This window comes from Elephas maximus, chromosome 3 (genome assembly GCF_024166365.1).
Source record: "Elephas maximus indicus isolate mEleMax1 chromosome 3, mEleMax1 primary haplotype, whole genome shotgun sequence".
In the NCBI taxonomy this organism is placed as follows: domain Eukaryota; kingdom Metazoa; phylum Chordata; class Mammalia; order Proboscidea; family Elephantidae; genus Elephas; species Elephas maximus.
In genome coordinates this window covers 162,958,523-162,972,794 of record NC_064821.1, presented here as the reverse complement: position 1 = coordinate 162,972,794, position 14,272 = coordinate 162,958,523, and the positions used below count along the sequence as shown (strand labels likewise).

The following is a 14,272-nucleotide window of genomic DNA, read 5'->3' as shown; positions in this document are numbered from 1 at the left end:
TGGTGTGCTCCAGCCCATTGTTGCAGCCACTGTGTATTTTGGTGCCTTCCAACCTAGGGGACTTATCATCCAGCACTAGACCAGATAATATTTTGTTGTGATCCATAGGGTTTTTATTGGCTAATTTTTAGAAGTAGATTGCCAGGCCTTTCTTCCTAGCCTGTCAGTTTGTCTCACTGTGGTGGCTTGCATGTTACTGTGATGCTAGAAGCTATGCCACCAATATTTCTAATAGCAACCAGCAGGGTCACCCATGGTAGACAAGTTTCAGTGGAATTGCCAGACTAAGACAGACTAGGAAGAATAGGAAGAAAAAGGACAAGCTTTAAGGATGGGAAGAAGGAAAAAAGCGTGTGGGAAGATATAGGAAAAGGAAAAGAAAAAAAAATCCAAAAACTCTTAGTTGGTCAGCTCCATTCATGGGGGTAAGAAATGAGGACCCAGGTCTTGAACGAGCTGCCATTACTGTACCTGAGATGTGGAGGATTAAGGACACAAAGTTGGATTCAGGAGTAAAAATAAGGTAAATGTAAAGGAGACAGCCAGGGAGACGGGAAAGAAATCTCTTTCAAAAGTTGGGATGATATAATATCATTTTTATGCTTAAAGTTCATTTATGATATATATAAAAATAAATCCTTTAAATGCTCTTTCTCAGTAAATTAAGGGGTCACCAGTCGTGCCCTCGATATAAAAGTTTTTTCCTCCAGAGTATTTGGAGCAGCTATAGGTAGCTGTTAGCGTGTGGGTCACAATTTTCTAGAACTTTGCCCTCTAGGACTGTGTGGGTGGAAGATGCTGAATAATTAAACACAAATTGTAAATTCATTTTTCCTCATGCCTCCTGTGGGCTGTGAGGGAATTCTCTTTTTGAAAGGACATGTTGAATAAGTGGGCTGAGTGCCAAAGCACTTCTGTGCCAAGGTGGGATGGGGGCGAGGCAGATCATGGCCCTTTTAAGGAGTGTCTTAGGTCAGGTTCTCCAAAAGCAAAGCCAAGAGACAGTGGGCATGTAATTAATTGAGTGAGTACTCTCAGGAGAAAACTGTGAGGCGTGAGGGAACCAGGAGAAGCCAAGGGAAGAAGCCAGGCAGAGATGTGAGTTCAGAGCAACTCTGACTCCCCACAGGGAGCTCAGGAGCATGAATTATACCACAGAGTATGTCCCACCTTCAGGCAGGGGGCCCGGGATTTCATATCCCCTCATTAGTCAATCATTGCCTGTAGGCTGAGTGTCTGGGGAGTGAGGGTATTTCAGACCCTCCAGGAGATGGCTTCTGTCGCTGAGGACAATCCTCTAGGGAAGGGTACAGGTGTGAGAGCCTTAGCAGCCAGCACCTGCAGCAGTGGGGGCTCTGTGCACCAGCTGTGAGAGCGGGGCACCAAACATTACTGCAAGAAGTGATGCCGATCCTGCTAGCAGGATTGCTCTTGTAGAAGGCCTATATATTGAACTATGGCAATGATGATGTCTGGGGCAGCCAACATTTATTGAGCACTCACTACATCCCAGCTGCTATTCTAAGCATTTTATAAACGTGGTTAATTTAATCATGGGTACTGTTGTTATTTTCATTTTACAGGTGAAGAAACTAAGACACAGTGGACTTCAGTGACTCACCCAGGCACCTGGCAAATAGGTGGTGGTGCCGGGATTCTAGCCCAGCAGTGTGGCTTTGGAACCTAGTGTAGTGAGTCTGAGGGAGTTTGGGACCGATCAGGGAAAAAGATAGGGCCGTGAAATAGTAGTGTCACACAACAGGCTATTAGAGCCGAAGCATCAACAGTTTGCATGCAGGGGACAGTCCCCAGCCGATTGAGGCCCTCCAGAGGCAAGCCATGCAGGGAGCCACCAGAAGGGAGCCCCCAGGGGAGAGGAAAGGAAGGAGGGGACTTGCCTGTTCCTGGGCGATGTTCCTCTGCAGCAAAGGGGGAGTCTCTGGGCCAGAGAACTCCAAAAGGCAGCACACCTTCGGGTCCTTCTAACTATCTTGGGCTAGCAGACATTGGGTACAATTTCTCGGAGTATGTAAAGAAGGCCAAACCCAATGCCATGTAAAGAAGGCAGGTGCTAAAAAATCTGCTTATTTGGGCTATTTTAAAAAACAACTGAATGTGTAAAAATTTGAGTTTGACTCTGGGAGGCTTCTTGGGCTAATGGACCCAGCCTGTTATGAAGAAGTAAACAACTTAGGGCTAATACCCCGAGGCCATCTTTGGCTCATTTACAGTAGACCTGGCCACCGTTCCTAGAGGTGCCTTGGAGGAAAGGCCTGGTGATCTACTTCTGAAACATCAGCCATTGAAAACCCTATGGGACAGGGCTGACACATATTGGGGCCCCATGAGTGGGGGATAGACTCGATGGCAGCAGGTTTTATGGCACCGAAGTCACAGCAGGGATCAGGGGTTAGTGTCTAGGCACAAGTGATGGAGAACAGTTGAGATTTTTCACTAACCACCTCTCACGCTTACAGGTGACAGCAGCACCAAGTTAGTTTTCACCGACTACATGAGAGTCATCTGGGTACCTCCTCTCACTCCCTCTGCCCTCAAGCAAGTTTGTTTTCTCAGCAAGAGTTGACTTACATGCTGGGAAGGATAAAATGTTATGGCCAAGTGCCACAGTGGTACAAATCAAATGCTGTATGCTGGGGGTTGATGGGGAGAAAACAAAGATGTTTTGAGCATCAGAGTAGAGAGCAGTCCTCTGGTAAAAAAAAAAAAAAAAAAAAAAACTAAACCCATCGCTGCTGAGTCGATTCCCGACTCATAGTGACTCTGTAGGACAAAGTAGAACTGCCCCATAGAGTTTCCACGGAGCGCCTGGTGGATTCAAACTGCTGACCTTTTGGTTAGCAGCCATAGCTGTTAACCTCTGCAACACCTGGTCCTCTTGTAGGTGGTGGTGAAATTTGCCTGTGGCCCTTACCGTTTTTACAAGGAGTTGAAAAAGGAGCTTTTGGGTAATTTTGCTAGAATAGAAACTTTTCCTTTTGAGTTTTGCTTACATTCTTTTTTAATGAATGTAAGCATCTGAAAATAATTTATTTGCCTTATAATGTGCTGTCTGGGGTTATTAGTGTACTTTTCCTAAATGAATAAATGTTAGTCTTTGTTGAATAAAAATCGTGTTATTTGATGTGTATATAAAAAGCTTTGTCAGGTGAATTGAGGATAAAACAATGCTTTGGGCCTTATAGTACTCTCTTGACTGCTAGCTGTATCTCAGAGCTGACAAATCTGATATCAGCTGGTACTAGGGAAGAGGAGAGGTCAAGGGTTTGTGACCTGTGCTCTGTTTCCACATTCCAAGAGAATTATACCACTCATGCCAAAGTCTTCTTTCTCTTAATGCCCATATTAATTTATCTGAGTCTGTTAGAACCTTAATTTTGCAGAGTACTTTACAATTTGGCAGCATTACTCTCTGGGACTGTTAAAAACAGTGTTCAATTTTCTCAGCTTGACATTTTTTTCCTCTTGTTTTGAACTTAAGCACTTCTGCAGGGGGGAAAAAATCATGGTGAACACTAAAATCTAAACTATTTACAGCTCCAAATTTTGTGCCATCCGTTTTATGTTCTTTGTGACTTTAGCGTCCTTCCAGTCTTGAGTTCTTCTGCCTGAAATGTCAAAGGACCCTGCTTTCTTTGAGAGACAGAATATGGAACGACACCACATACTAGCTTTGCATTTTGCATTATCTGTAATAATGGCAAACCAAAAGCAAACCCATTGCCATAGAGTCAATTCTGACTCATAGCATCATAGGACAGAGTAGAAGTGCCCCATAGAGTTTCCAAGGAGCACCTGGTGGGTTTGAACTGCCAGCCTTTTAGTTAGCAGCTGTAGCACTTAAGCACTTTGCCACCAGAGTTGCCATAGGCAGGTAGCTGTAAGTTGGAATCAACTAGACAGCAGTGGGTTTGGTTTTTTATGTTTGTTTTAAGGGAGGTAGAGGAGTCCCTGGGTGGTGCAAATGGTTAAGTGCTTGGCTACTAACTGAAAGGTTGGGGGTTCGAATCCATCCAGAGATGCTGCAGAAGAAAGCTTGGCAATCTACTGAAAAATCAGCCATTGAAAACCCTATGGAACAAGGTTCTACTCTGACACACATGCGGTCACCATGAGTCAGAATGTTAACTAGTAACAGAGTGGTGACTGGTAAGGCAGGCAGAACGGTGCCAGCCTGTGTTGTCGTTAGGTGCTGTCATGTCAGTTCTGACTCACAGCGACCCTGTGTACAGCAGAATGAGACACTGCCTGGTCCTGCACCATCCTCACAATTGTTGCAGCGTCCATTGTTGCAGCTACTTTGTCAACCTATCTTGTTGAGGGTCTTCCTCTGTTTCGCTGACCCTCTGCTTTACCAAGCATGATGTCCTTCTCCAGGGACTGGTCCCCCTTGATAACATGTCCAAAGTACATAAGATGAAGTCTCGCCATCGTCGCTTCTAAGGAGCATTCTGGATGCACTTCTTCCAAGACAGATATGTACACATTAGCCATTATTATGTCCGCCCATTACGCTGACACCAGGGTTTTGTGTTGGGTTGTTCACAGACGACATGGCCTTTGATGTGTCCTGGTTTGCGGTACACTCCTTTGGCCTGGACAAGGCTCCCGTCTTCCTGTCTTCCCTGGACCGGAAGGGGATTGTGAACACAGCTGAGAGGGACTGGAAGAGCAACCTCAGCCTAGAGCGTGTGGGTGTGCTGGAATTCCTGCTGCAAGTGCATGGCTCCGAGGACCAGGACTTTGGCAACTACTATTGTTCCGTGACTCCGTGGGTGAAGTCACCAACAGGTTCCTGGCAGAAGGAGGCAGAGATCCACTCCAAGCCCATCTTTATAACTGTGAAGATGGATGGTAAGAACAGTACACAAATATTTCTGTCGGTGTTTGCAGAATGTCTTCTCTCCATGCTGTGGTGCAGCTGATAGAACCCAGGTTTCCACCATTTGAGGATTGTGCCACAACATGTCCTCCTTTCTCTCTAGACCTGTCCTGGGCCTGTACCCAGGAAGAGCACAAGCAGCTCTTGCTGTTCTCACAGCTTTGGTGTTGTGTTCTCTTGGCTCCATTGGGAAATGATTGCCAAGACTTACTGGAAAGATTGTTGATGCCTCCTCACCTCTTCTGGGAATTTATTGCAGACACACTTTACTGTATCCTAGGGTTGGTGTGGATTTGGCCAGGCAGAAGTGGAGGACAAACTTGAGAGAGGGGGTTCAGGTTTTCAGGTGAGGCTATAGAATGAGTGCCTACTTCTCTTACCCTCCTGTTGTTTTTTCTTCTTGGAAAAGGGAGGCTCATCCTTTAATGGAGTAGATATTTCATAGAACCCCAAATGGGAGGGTGAACCCCCTGCCTTATTGGCCCACACAGACCATCAAAGTCAACCTAACTAGAATCTGAGGGTACCCCTCCCACTCTTCTGCTCTGTGAGCATTTCAGAGAGTGGAGACAGAGGTTCCTTGGCTAATAAGAAACAACTCTTTGTTCAAAAAAAGCTTCAGAAAGTAAATGTTAACTAAAATAACTCCGTGGAAATAATAAACTCCGGATGCCTCCAAGGATTATTAGAAGCCTCTTCAGTTTGCTTCCCTCACGATAGGTCAGTTTTGGGGAGGCCTGGATTGGAACCCCAGCTCTTCTGCATCTTCACTGAGACTTTCTGAGTCTTAGTTTCCTTTCTTATCAAATGAGCATAATAATCTCTCATGGGGCTGTTGTGAAAATTAAACCATATTAAATGTAAAATACCTCGCACAATGCCGGACATGAACCCAAGAGACACTGGTACTAATGGAGGATGGGAGATGGGATTTTGGGCTTGTGGGATCTAAATGGTGTCAGTGAATTTCTAAAACTTCATCATTTACACCATCTTAGCATCTTAGAAATTCCTTGCTTGAAGCCACTCCTCATGAAAATCCAGATTTACCACACAAGTGAGGGAGTGATTATACACATTGCTCCATAATTTACTATAGTGTTACTTAAAATAGCTCCCCTAGTGCACTTCAGTTATTTGATGCCTATAATTGATTTATGCACAGGTTTTTTTTTTAAGGATGCATCTGCCGCTGAACGTGTGGTGCCCTTATCCTGACTTTTAAAAATCAATCTGCAGCCAAAACCCTAAAAAGCAAGTTGACATTCAGAAGCATCAAATGAGATCTCTTTTCTGTTTTTTTTTTTCTCCTCCAGAGAACTGGATAGGGAAACATTTGCTCATTTTTCAACAGATGTGGATGAGCCGCTCCTATCTCAAGCGCCATCCTAAGCACAGAAAAAGGGTGAATGAGACCCAGTCCCTGGGAAAATCCCATCCAGTGGGGCGGGAGGCTGTGGTCTCTACCCGGAGGCCATGTCCATAATGTCACTGACCTGGCTTCCCCTTTGATCTCCCCCTCCCAGTGTTGAATGCCTTCAAGTACCCCCTGCTGATCGGCATCGGTCTGTCCACTGTCATCGGGCTCCTGTCCTGCCTCATCGGCTACTGCAGCTCCCACTGGTGTTGTAAGAAGGAAGTCCAGGAGACGAGGCGTGAGCGCCGCCGTCTCATGTCGATGGAGATGGACTAGGCCGGTGCCTGCGAACCGGAATGAGTGAGGGACGTTCTAGGAGCAGTTTGGGCAAGAAGAGGACAGTGATCTTTTAAAGTGAAGTGTGTTACACTCAAAACCAGCCCTCTCTAATCTCAGGTGGGACCTGGCGCTCTCTCTTTTCTGCATGTCAAGTACTGAGCGCGGACATGTTTACCAGCACACAGCTCTTCTTCCCACGGCACTTTCTTATGTAACAATCGAGTGTGTGTTTTCCCAGCTGCGGCTTTTTAATGGTTAACCTTTGTCTAATTTTTTTCTCCTACTGGTTTATAGATCCTCTGACTTCTGAGTGTTTGTATCTTTGTGTTGTGAGGGGTTGTGGTGAGGGAGGGGTGATGGCCTTCAGAGTTCTTGGTCTGGAGTGAGAATGGGGGGAGCCACATGCTCAGAGAGCTGCTAGATGCGACCCTCTACCCGGGCTTAGAGACAACCCAGACCTATGTTGAAAGCTAATTTGTGGCTTATGCTACCCTGCCCCACCCCTATTTTCAGGGGTTTAGACTATATTTGAAATCTAAACTCGCAGTATGTTTCTTCTTGAGCCCAAATGCATTTATTTTGCTCCTCTGCCCCCTTCCCATTTCTTTTGTGTTTGTTTACGCGAGAGTGCTGAAATGGCGGCCCTGGAATCTAGAATCTGGCTCTCCACCGAGCACCTTATTTTACCACCTTAGCCTTAAGAATGAATACGAAGAAAATACACAGCCACCTCTGTCCAGGGCAGTGACAAGGTCTGCAAGGAGGAGGCAGCGGGGACCAGGAAAGGAACAGACATTCACTCTGATACTTCTGAGGCTCCTGTGCCTCAGGGACCCCCAGGGATCCTAGGAAGTTAGATTTTTGCAGCTTATGCCAGGAGGGGCACTGGTGTTGGGAGCATGTTAGGGCGAAGAAGCCACCTCCATTCCCCTCTCTTGCCCTTTCTGGAGGGCAAAGGCATAGCTCATCAAGGGACTTCCGGGAGCTCCCATAGAAACCCCACATCCTTCCTCTGCTGCTTGGGCTCCTTAACTTGAAGGCAAATTGCTGCTTGCAAGACTGACTTCAAGGAATCAGAAATTGCATAGAAGAATCACTCATTTCCTATGACCTTTTCAGTCCTTCAAGTATTTTTAAGACACCCTGCAGGGGGTTAGTGAGAAAGGGTGTATTTTGTGATATGTTTGCTTTCCTATTAGGGACATGAATAAAACCTAGCAATTTATTGTCACGTGACCAGCCTGCAAAGTCGATTTGAGAGCGATCTGTTCTACCCAACTGCTCATATCAGGAGTAGGATGGTGGGCAGAAGGATCTCTTCCATGGCCCCAGCTTTAACAATGGTCCCCCACTGCACAGCACTGGCCCGGGAAGCATCCCAGTGAGGTTTTCTGAGACTCGCTGGTGGCTCACGCCCTTGCATTTCAGTCCTCTGTGCTTTGGTCCTAGCTGTGAAGGATCTAACACTGCTCTGTCTTCCAAAGGGGAAAAAGATTAGTTTGTTTTGAGCAATAAAGTAATGCAAAATGATGGCCATTCATATGCAGCTCTTTGTCACATTGGCCAGAGGAGCCTCACGCCCCTGGTTCACCATCCTCATCCCTGTTCCCCTCACTCTGCTGCCCACAGTCAGTTCTGCACATATCACCGAGTCACCCTCATAAGGCAGATGGCCGCCGGGTTTTCTCTTTTGGTGTTGCCCACTGTGGCGACCACCCACGTCGTAGAAATTCTAGATTCTGTGCTGACGATAGCAGTGCCAATAAATTCCAGGCCCAGAGTCTGTGATGGGGAGACGGGCAGCAGATGTGCCTCACCAGAAGGTGAGTCAATAGAGGCAGAGGAGGAAGTCCGAGGAGGACTGGATTTTGGTATTTTCCACACGTCATTTCCTGACTGTGCTATTTCAGAGGAGGTGGGTCACAGATTATTGCACAAATGGGAGTTAAAGGGAGAACACATGTAAGCAGGTGCTGGCTTAGCAACAACCAGTGCGTCTTATTAGAAGATTCAGAATTGTTGTGCTGCAGGTCCTTCACAGTAGAAGAAAAGGGTACTTAGCTTTGGACGGGACCAGGTGGCCCCAGCTGTAGGTAAAACCATGGACTGGGTTACGCCAGACATTTGATGGTGGCAAAGGTGACGTACTTACACAGTTTACCTTTTCCTTTCAAACTGATGTTGCGGTTCGAAGCTGGAATTAGGGAAATGACCTCCACCCCACCCCCCCATCCCTGGCACCGGGCAAACTGCCAGTCACCTGGAGGACGAGAGAGATGTCCCAGGGGGTTGCAACCAGGGTCTGGTTCTTTGCAGGGAAATCAACTTGCCTGGAATGTGTGTCTTTTTAAAGTGTGAGATACACCCTTTTATTGTACCAAATAGGGCTTCCCACAGAGCTCTTCTTGGAAGATGTTTGTGCCAGAAGCGCTGGTGGGAAGGAAAGAAGGGCCTGGACATGATTCACCTGGGTGAAATTATACTTCTCAGCAAAAAGAAACTAAACGTTTGGGGTTTTTTTTTTTTTTTTTTTTCCTAATCATAAAAAACATCCCCAGAAAAAGCCTAAGCTATGTTCACATAGAAGCCTCAAAATTACTTTAAATTGTTTACTTTATGATGTTTACATACAATTTTCACTTTTCTAAAAAGAAAAATGCAAACTCTGCCTTTTTTTTTTTTTAATGACTTTTCAGATTTTTCATAGGACAGTGGGACTCTGACTCACCAACTGGATTTAAATCTTAATTTAGAAGCTTATGGAAATACGTGTGCTTTTCTCCCTCCTAGCCACACAGCTTTTGCTACAATCCTGGTAAAGGAGGTCTCCTGCCCAGAGCCCTGTCTGTTTTCCCTTGTGGCTCTTGCTTCTTGCTTTGCAGACTGCCTGCAGCCGTGATTTCTGTCACTGACATCTGTGAGCCAAAGACTGAGCCTTTTTGGCAAGAATACTAAGCAATACTCCACAACTTGCTACTTTCAGAAAACTTTTTTTTTTTTTTTAAGCTTCACCGATGACAACAGAGGAAGAAGGGAACTGGGATTTGGGTAAGTTCTCCTCCACTGTTTGACCAAATTCTCAGAGATGAATATGGCGTGCAGATCACTAGGAGAAAAAAAGTTGACTTTCTTCCTATTTTAGCGTGGCACATATGGGTCTGCAGAATTTTACGCAGACAAAGAAAGGGTCTTGTGTATTTTTGTCCATAGCCAATGTTATATGAACTAATTGTATTGTTTTATACTGTGACCACAAATATTATGCAATGCACCATTTGTTTTGTTGTTGTTTTTTTTTATTTCATTAAAGGAAGTTTAATTTAAATTGAAGTTGTGTGAGGAACATGGTATTGGCCTCTCTTCTCTCATCTTTTCTGCACGAGGGTCTGTGGCTGAATTTTGGTTGCAGCATAAACACCTTCTGATCTTTCTGAATACAATAAAATCACTAAAGATAAAAGAAGAAATGAATTTAATGGGGATGGATGTTAGGATGCCCACCAAACAGAAAGGTGAGGTCTTAGGATCCCGTTGCTTCTGGAAGGTCTTGTGTTCTTTTGCTGAATTCTCATGACCTTTTAGGTCCCCTCTCAGGAAGGAGAGAAGCTAGATAGTGTTTCTCTCTGCAGATGAGGAAACAAACACCCAGCGCTGTGACCGGATTATGACTGGGACAGAACAGTTTTTCTGCTCATGACCCGGTCTGGAGCCAAACCAGCCGAAGAGGTGCCAACCCCTGTAATATCTAAACAAGTCTTCTTCCCCAGGCCGCTGTGTCAGCCGCTCTGAGCAGGAGGGAGCAGTGGGAGCCTGACTCTGCTGGCCGTTGGAGCAGCTGTAGGGCCTTGGTTGGCCTCCCCCTGACTCTCCTGTTGGTCCTGGGCAGGGACCACTTCATGTTGACGGTTCTTCAAGGGCTGGGACCTAGTCACTGATACCCTCCACTGATTGGCACTGTTCCTGGCACCCAGAAGGTACTTGGAGTTATGAATGCACAGTTAGTGCTCTACTGTTGGAAATGACCCATCCTCGCATACTTCTCAGTGAACCAGGAGGATTTTGCTCACGTAAAGCACGGATATTGTCAGAGTTGGTTTTTAGCAATGTCATACCGATCGCTGTCCCCTTCCCTGCCTCAATTTAAATTGAAAACAAAACAAAAACTTGTTTGCACGTTGACTGTGTATACCAGGCATCGGTGCCAAGCATGGGGGAAGCTGCCACTTACTCACTTGTGGGCCTTGGCACACACTCTTTGCCTAGAAACCTCTTTACACCCAGCCCTCTTTCCACCTACCATACTTATCTTTCAGGTCCCAGGAAGCCTTATCTGTTCTCTAGGCCAGGTAAGGCTCCTCTGAGAGATGCCCTGGTAGTCTGGAAGGGCCACAAAGGCAGGGACCACTCTCCACTGTGGCCCCCATGCCTGATAGTGACAATGACTAACATTGGGATTCTTGCAATGGGCCAGATGCTGAGTGAGTGCCTCATACATGTTATCTCAAACTTCACGTCCTCCTGAGGTAGTCACAGCAGAACTTGTCTCAAACTGGGCCATCCAAATAACACCACTCCATTTCCTTGAACTCACAGACCAATGTGCGTGGCAGTCACTGCTTGGGGCTCATTGACTGCTCTGGTACACCGCGGTGGCTCTGTGCTACCCATGGAGGTGGTGCTCACCTGAGTCCTCTCTCTTCTGTTTATTTTTCACTCTGTTTATGCCAACAGTACTTGTTCCTAGGCTTACATAAATTAATTGAATAGTATGTAAACAAATGAAATATGAATGCCAAAGAAAGAGGCGTTGATGAAAACTAACATGAATTCTCTAGAAAGACTCAGTGGGGGCAAATGGCCTTTTTTTTTTATGTTATCGATTTAGGTGCGGACAAGCCAACTGTAAAGATTAAGGGAGAAAAAAAAAATTTAAAAAACATGGACAGATTCTGCACTCAGTTGACTTTACAAATGTTTTTAAGTTCTTGTACCTTTTTAAATAAACCTGGGAGCTGTAAAGAAGACATTATAGGTTTGGTGTTCATCAGAAAAGTGATAGGAGACTCCTGGCAGCAGACCCATGCACAAGGGAAGACCTGGGTCTAGGTGAGGAGATTGGTGAGTGAAGTTGCATATATACGGCTTAAGCGTAAATCAAATGTGTAAGATGCATGTGAGGCTTTTTATGATTCCCTACTTAACCTGACATTTTCTATTAAGTGATCAACTAACAGCCCTAATTATGTCAGATAAGAGGGTTTCTACTATTATTGTTCTCATTCTTGTAGAGGAAGATGTTGAGACATAAAGAAATTGCTCAAGATTTGAACCCAGATCTTTCTGACTTTGAAGCCTAGACAGGGTTTAAATCACTACATCAGCCACAGTGCTTGGATATTTTAGACATCAATAAACATTTGTTGCATAGATTCGTAAAAACTGGACCCTGCCCTTATGAAATGTATGATCTTATAGGAGAGGCAGGTAAATAATTCCTTTAAAAGTAAAACTTTAGTGGTCAGTTCAAGCGTACTGCCATGGCACAGAGGAGGGGGTGATGAACTCAGTCTGGAAAGCTTTCACACAGGAGAGGCAAACCTGGGTCCTAAGGCTTTAAGATGGCAAGGCATTTACCAGGTGGGAAATGGGGCAAGATTCTAGTAGAGAGGCTAGCATTTGCAAAGTTAAAGAGGGAAGCAATAGTAAAAAAAACCATCAGGAAATACAGTGGTTCTGTACTCCTGGAGGGTGAAAGTCAAGGGGCAGAGTGATGGGAGAGCCAGCTCACAAAGGTCATGTCATAGAGCTTAGACTCGATCCTCTAGAAATATTGGGTTACCGTTGAAGAACTTTAATCAGGACAGCAAATGGCTATATATTTGCATCTTAGATTGTTCTGGCAGGAGATTTGGGGGTAGGGGACAAGGCTGGAAGATGAATGGAACTGCATGAGTCCAGGTGAAAAATTGAGGCACCCAATTTTGACAGCAACAGATAGACTGAACTCACAAAAGATTTTAGGAAGAACTGACAGCACTTTATAAGTGGACTGGAGCACGGAGGCCAGTCGTGGGGCTAGGTGGATATTGGTGCATTCTACCTCAAGGGACAATACCAGTGAAAGAGAAAAAATGACCGGTTTTCAACTTGAATTTGAGTTTCCTGAGGGGCATTCAAGTGGAATTGGCCTGGAACTTCAGGGAGAAGTCGGGTTGGAGACCTGGCTGTGATTATCAGTATGTAGATGGGCAGTGAGAGGCAGCAGCGTGAAGAGAGAAGGGCTGAATGTCTAGATCCTAGAGAAGGATACTTGTAGCTGAGGAAGAGGATTCTGTGAGAAGGGACTTCCGATGGGGTAACAGAAAATCCTGGAGTGGTGTCAGAGGAGGAAGAAAAGAATTCCAAACAAGTTCATCAAAGTCCAGCCATACCGGATGCCGCAGGCCAAGTCAAGTAAGGACTGAGCAGTGTCCTCTTTGTGACCTTGGAAGTCTGAGTAGATTGGAGCCAACCCAGATTTCAGTGGGCTGAAGTGTTCGTGAGCAGTTACGAAACCAAACAGAATACAGAGCACCAGGGAACTCTGTCTGTCAGGTGCTTAAGAAGCGGAGGGAAGGAAAGGTGGTTGGAAACTAGGGTAAAAAGAGGCTATTTAGTAGGATAGAGGTCCCTGGGTAGCACAGGTGGTTTGCCCTTGATTACTAATCTACACAGTGGTGGTTCAAACCTACCCAGCAGGGCAGCAGAAGAAAGGCCTGGTGATCTGCTTCTGTAAAGAGTACAGCCAAGAAAACGTTGTAGCATTTTCACTCTGTTTTTAACACATGGGCTCACCATGATTCAGAATCAACTTGGCAGCAGTGGGTTTGGTTTGGGTTTCCTTCAATAGGACACGAGACCTTTGAGCTTCTATGGGCTGAGCAAGCAGTGAATGGATACCTGTTTCTAAGGGGACGGCAGGGATCTAGAGCCCAGGTAAAGGAAGCTTCCTGTTCCCTCTTCTCCTTCCTCCCCCTCTTCAGGGCCTATCCTGTTGGTTGTCAGCTAATCCCTGATAAGGAAATTTAAGGGATAGCCCTTCCCGAGGGAGTACTCACGTAAAATAGGAGGTGGCCTAGGAACCCCCCTGGCCTTTGTCTCTGGCTATAGGAATCCATTCATGCTTTTCCCCACAAGTAAGAGGCACTGTCACCTACCTCGAAAACTTTCAGCCTTGGTTAACCAGTTGTCAGCTGGTGAAGCCAGGCAGTGGGAAGTGAGAGTGCAGACCATGAGTTTGAGACCTGGGTGGCATTCTCCATCAAAGGGGCCAAGTTGCTTCCCCACTCGGGCCTCGGTTTCTTCCTGTGTTATGTGAGGGAGTTGGCTGAGACTGCCATGATCCCCTTCTGCGGTGTGACTGCCTGGCGTTTTGTACCCCTGGATCTGAGTCTTAGCCCTGGGGCTTTCTACATGGTGACTAGTCCGGGAGCTATGGAGTAAGTATCAGGAGATCAATGAGTTTGACCCCTATTGTAAGGGAATGGCTGCAGGGGGGGACCCCAAAGAGGTCAGCAAGAAGCAGATCATTATTTTTAAATGAGGAAAGGGGCATCCCCTTTCCTCACCCTCCAGCTATTCACTATCCCCCACACCCTCTATCTTCTGAAAATCCTGAGTGGCAAACCAGAAGGTGT

The 14,272-nt window shown here is 45.9% G+C and overlaps 1 protein-coding gene across 1 annotated transcript in view; it reads left to right on the top strand.

Moving 5' to 3' along the window:
- PTGFRN (prostaglandin F2 receptor inhibitor) overlaps positions 1-9,130 on the top strand; it is a 105,272-nt gene extending 96,142 nt beyond the window's left edge. The window contains exons 8-9 of the mRNA XM_049879987.1: positions 4,567-4,872; positions 6,427-9,130. Of these exons, the coding sequence (XP_049735944.1) occupies positions 4,567-4,872; positions 6,427-6,593 (473 nt within the window). The 3' untranslated portion in view covers positions 6,594-9,130. The remainder of the gene's footprint in view (positions 1-4,566; positions 4,873-6,426) is intronic.
- Positions 9,131-14,272: the final 5,142 nt, after the last annotated feature.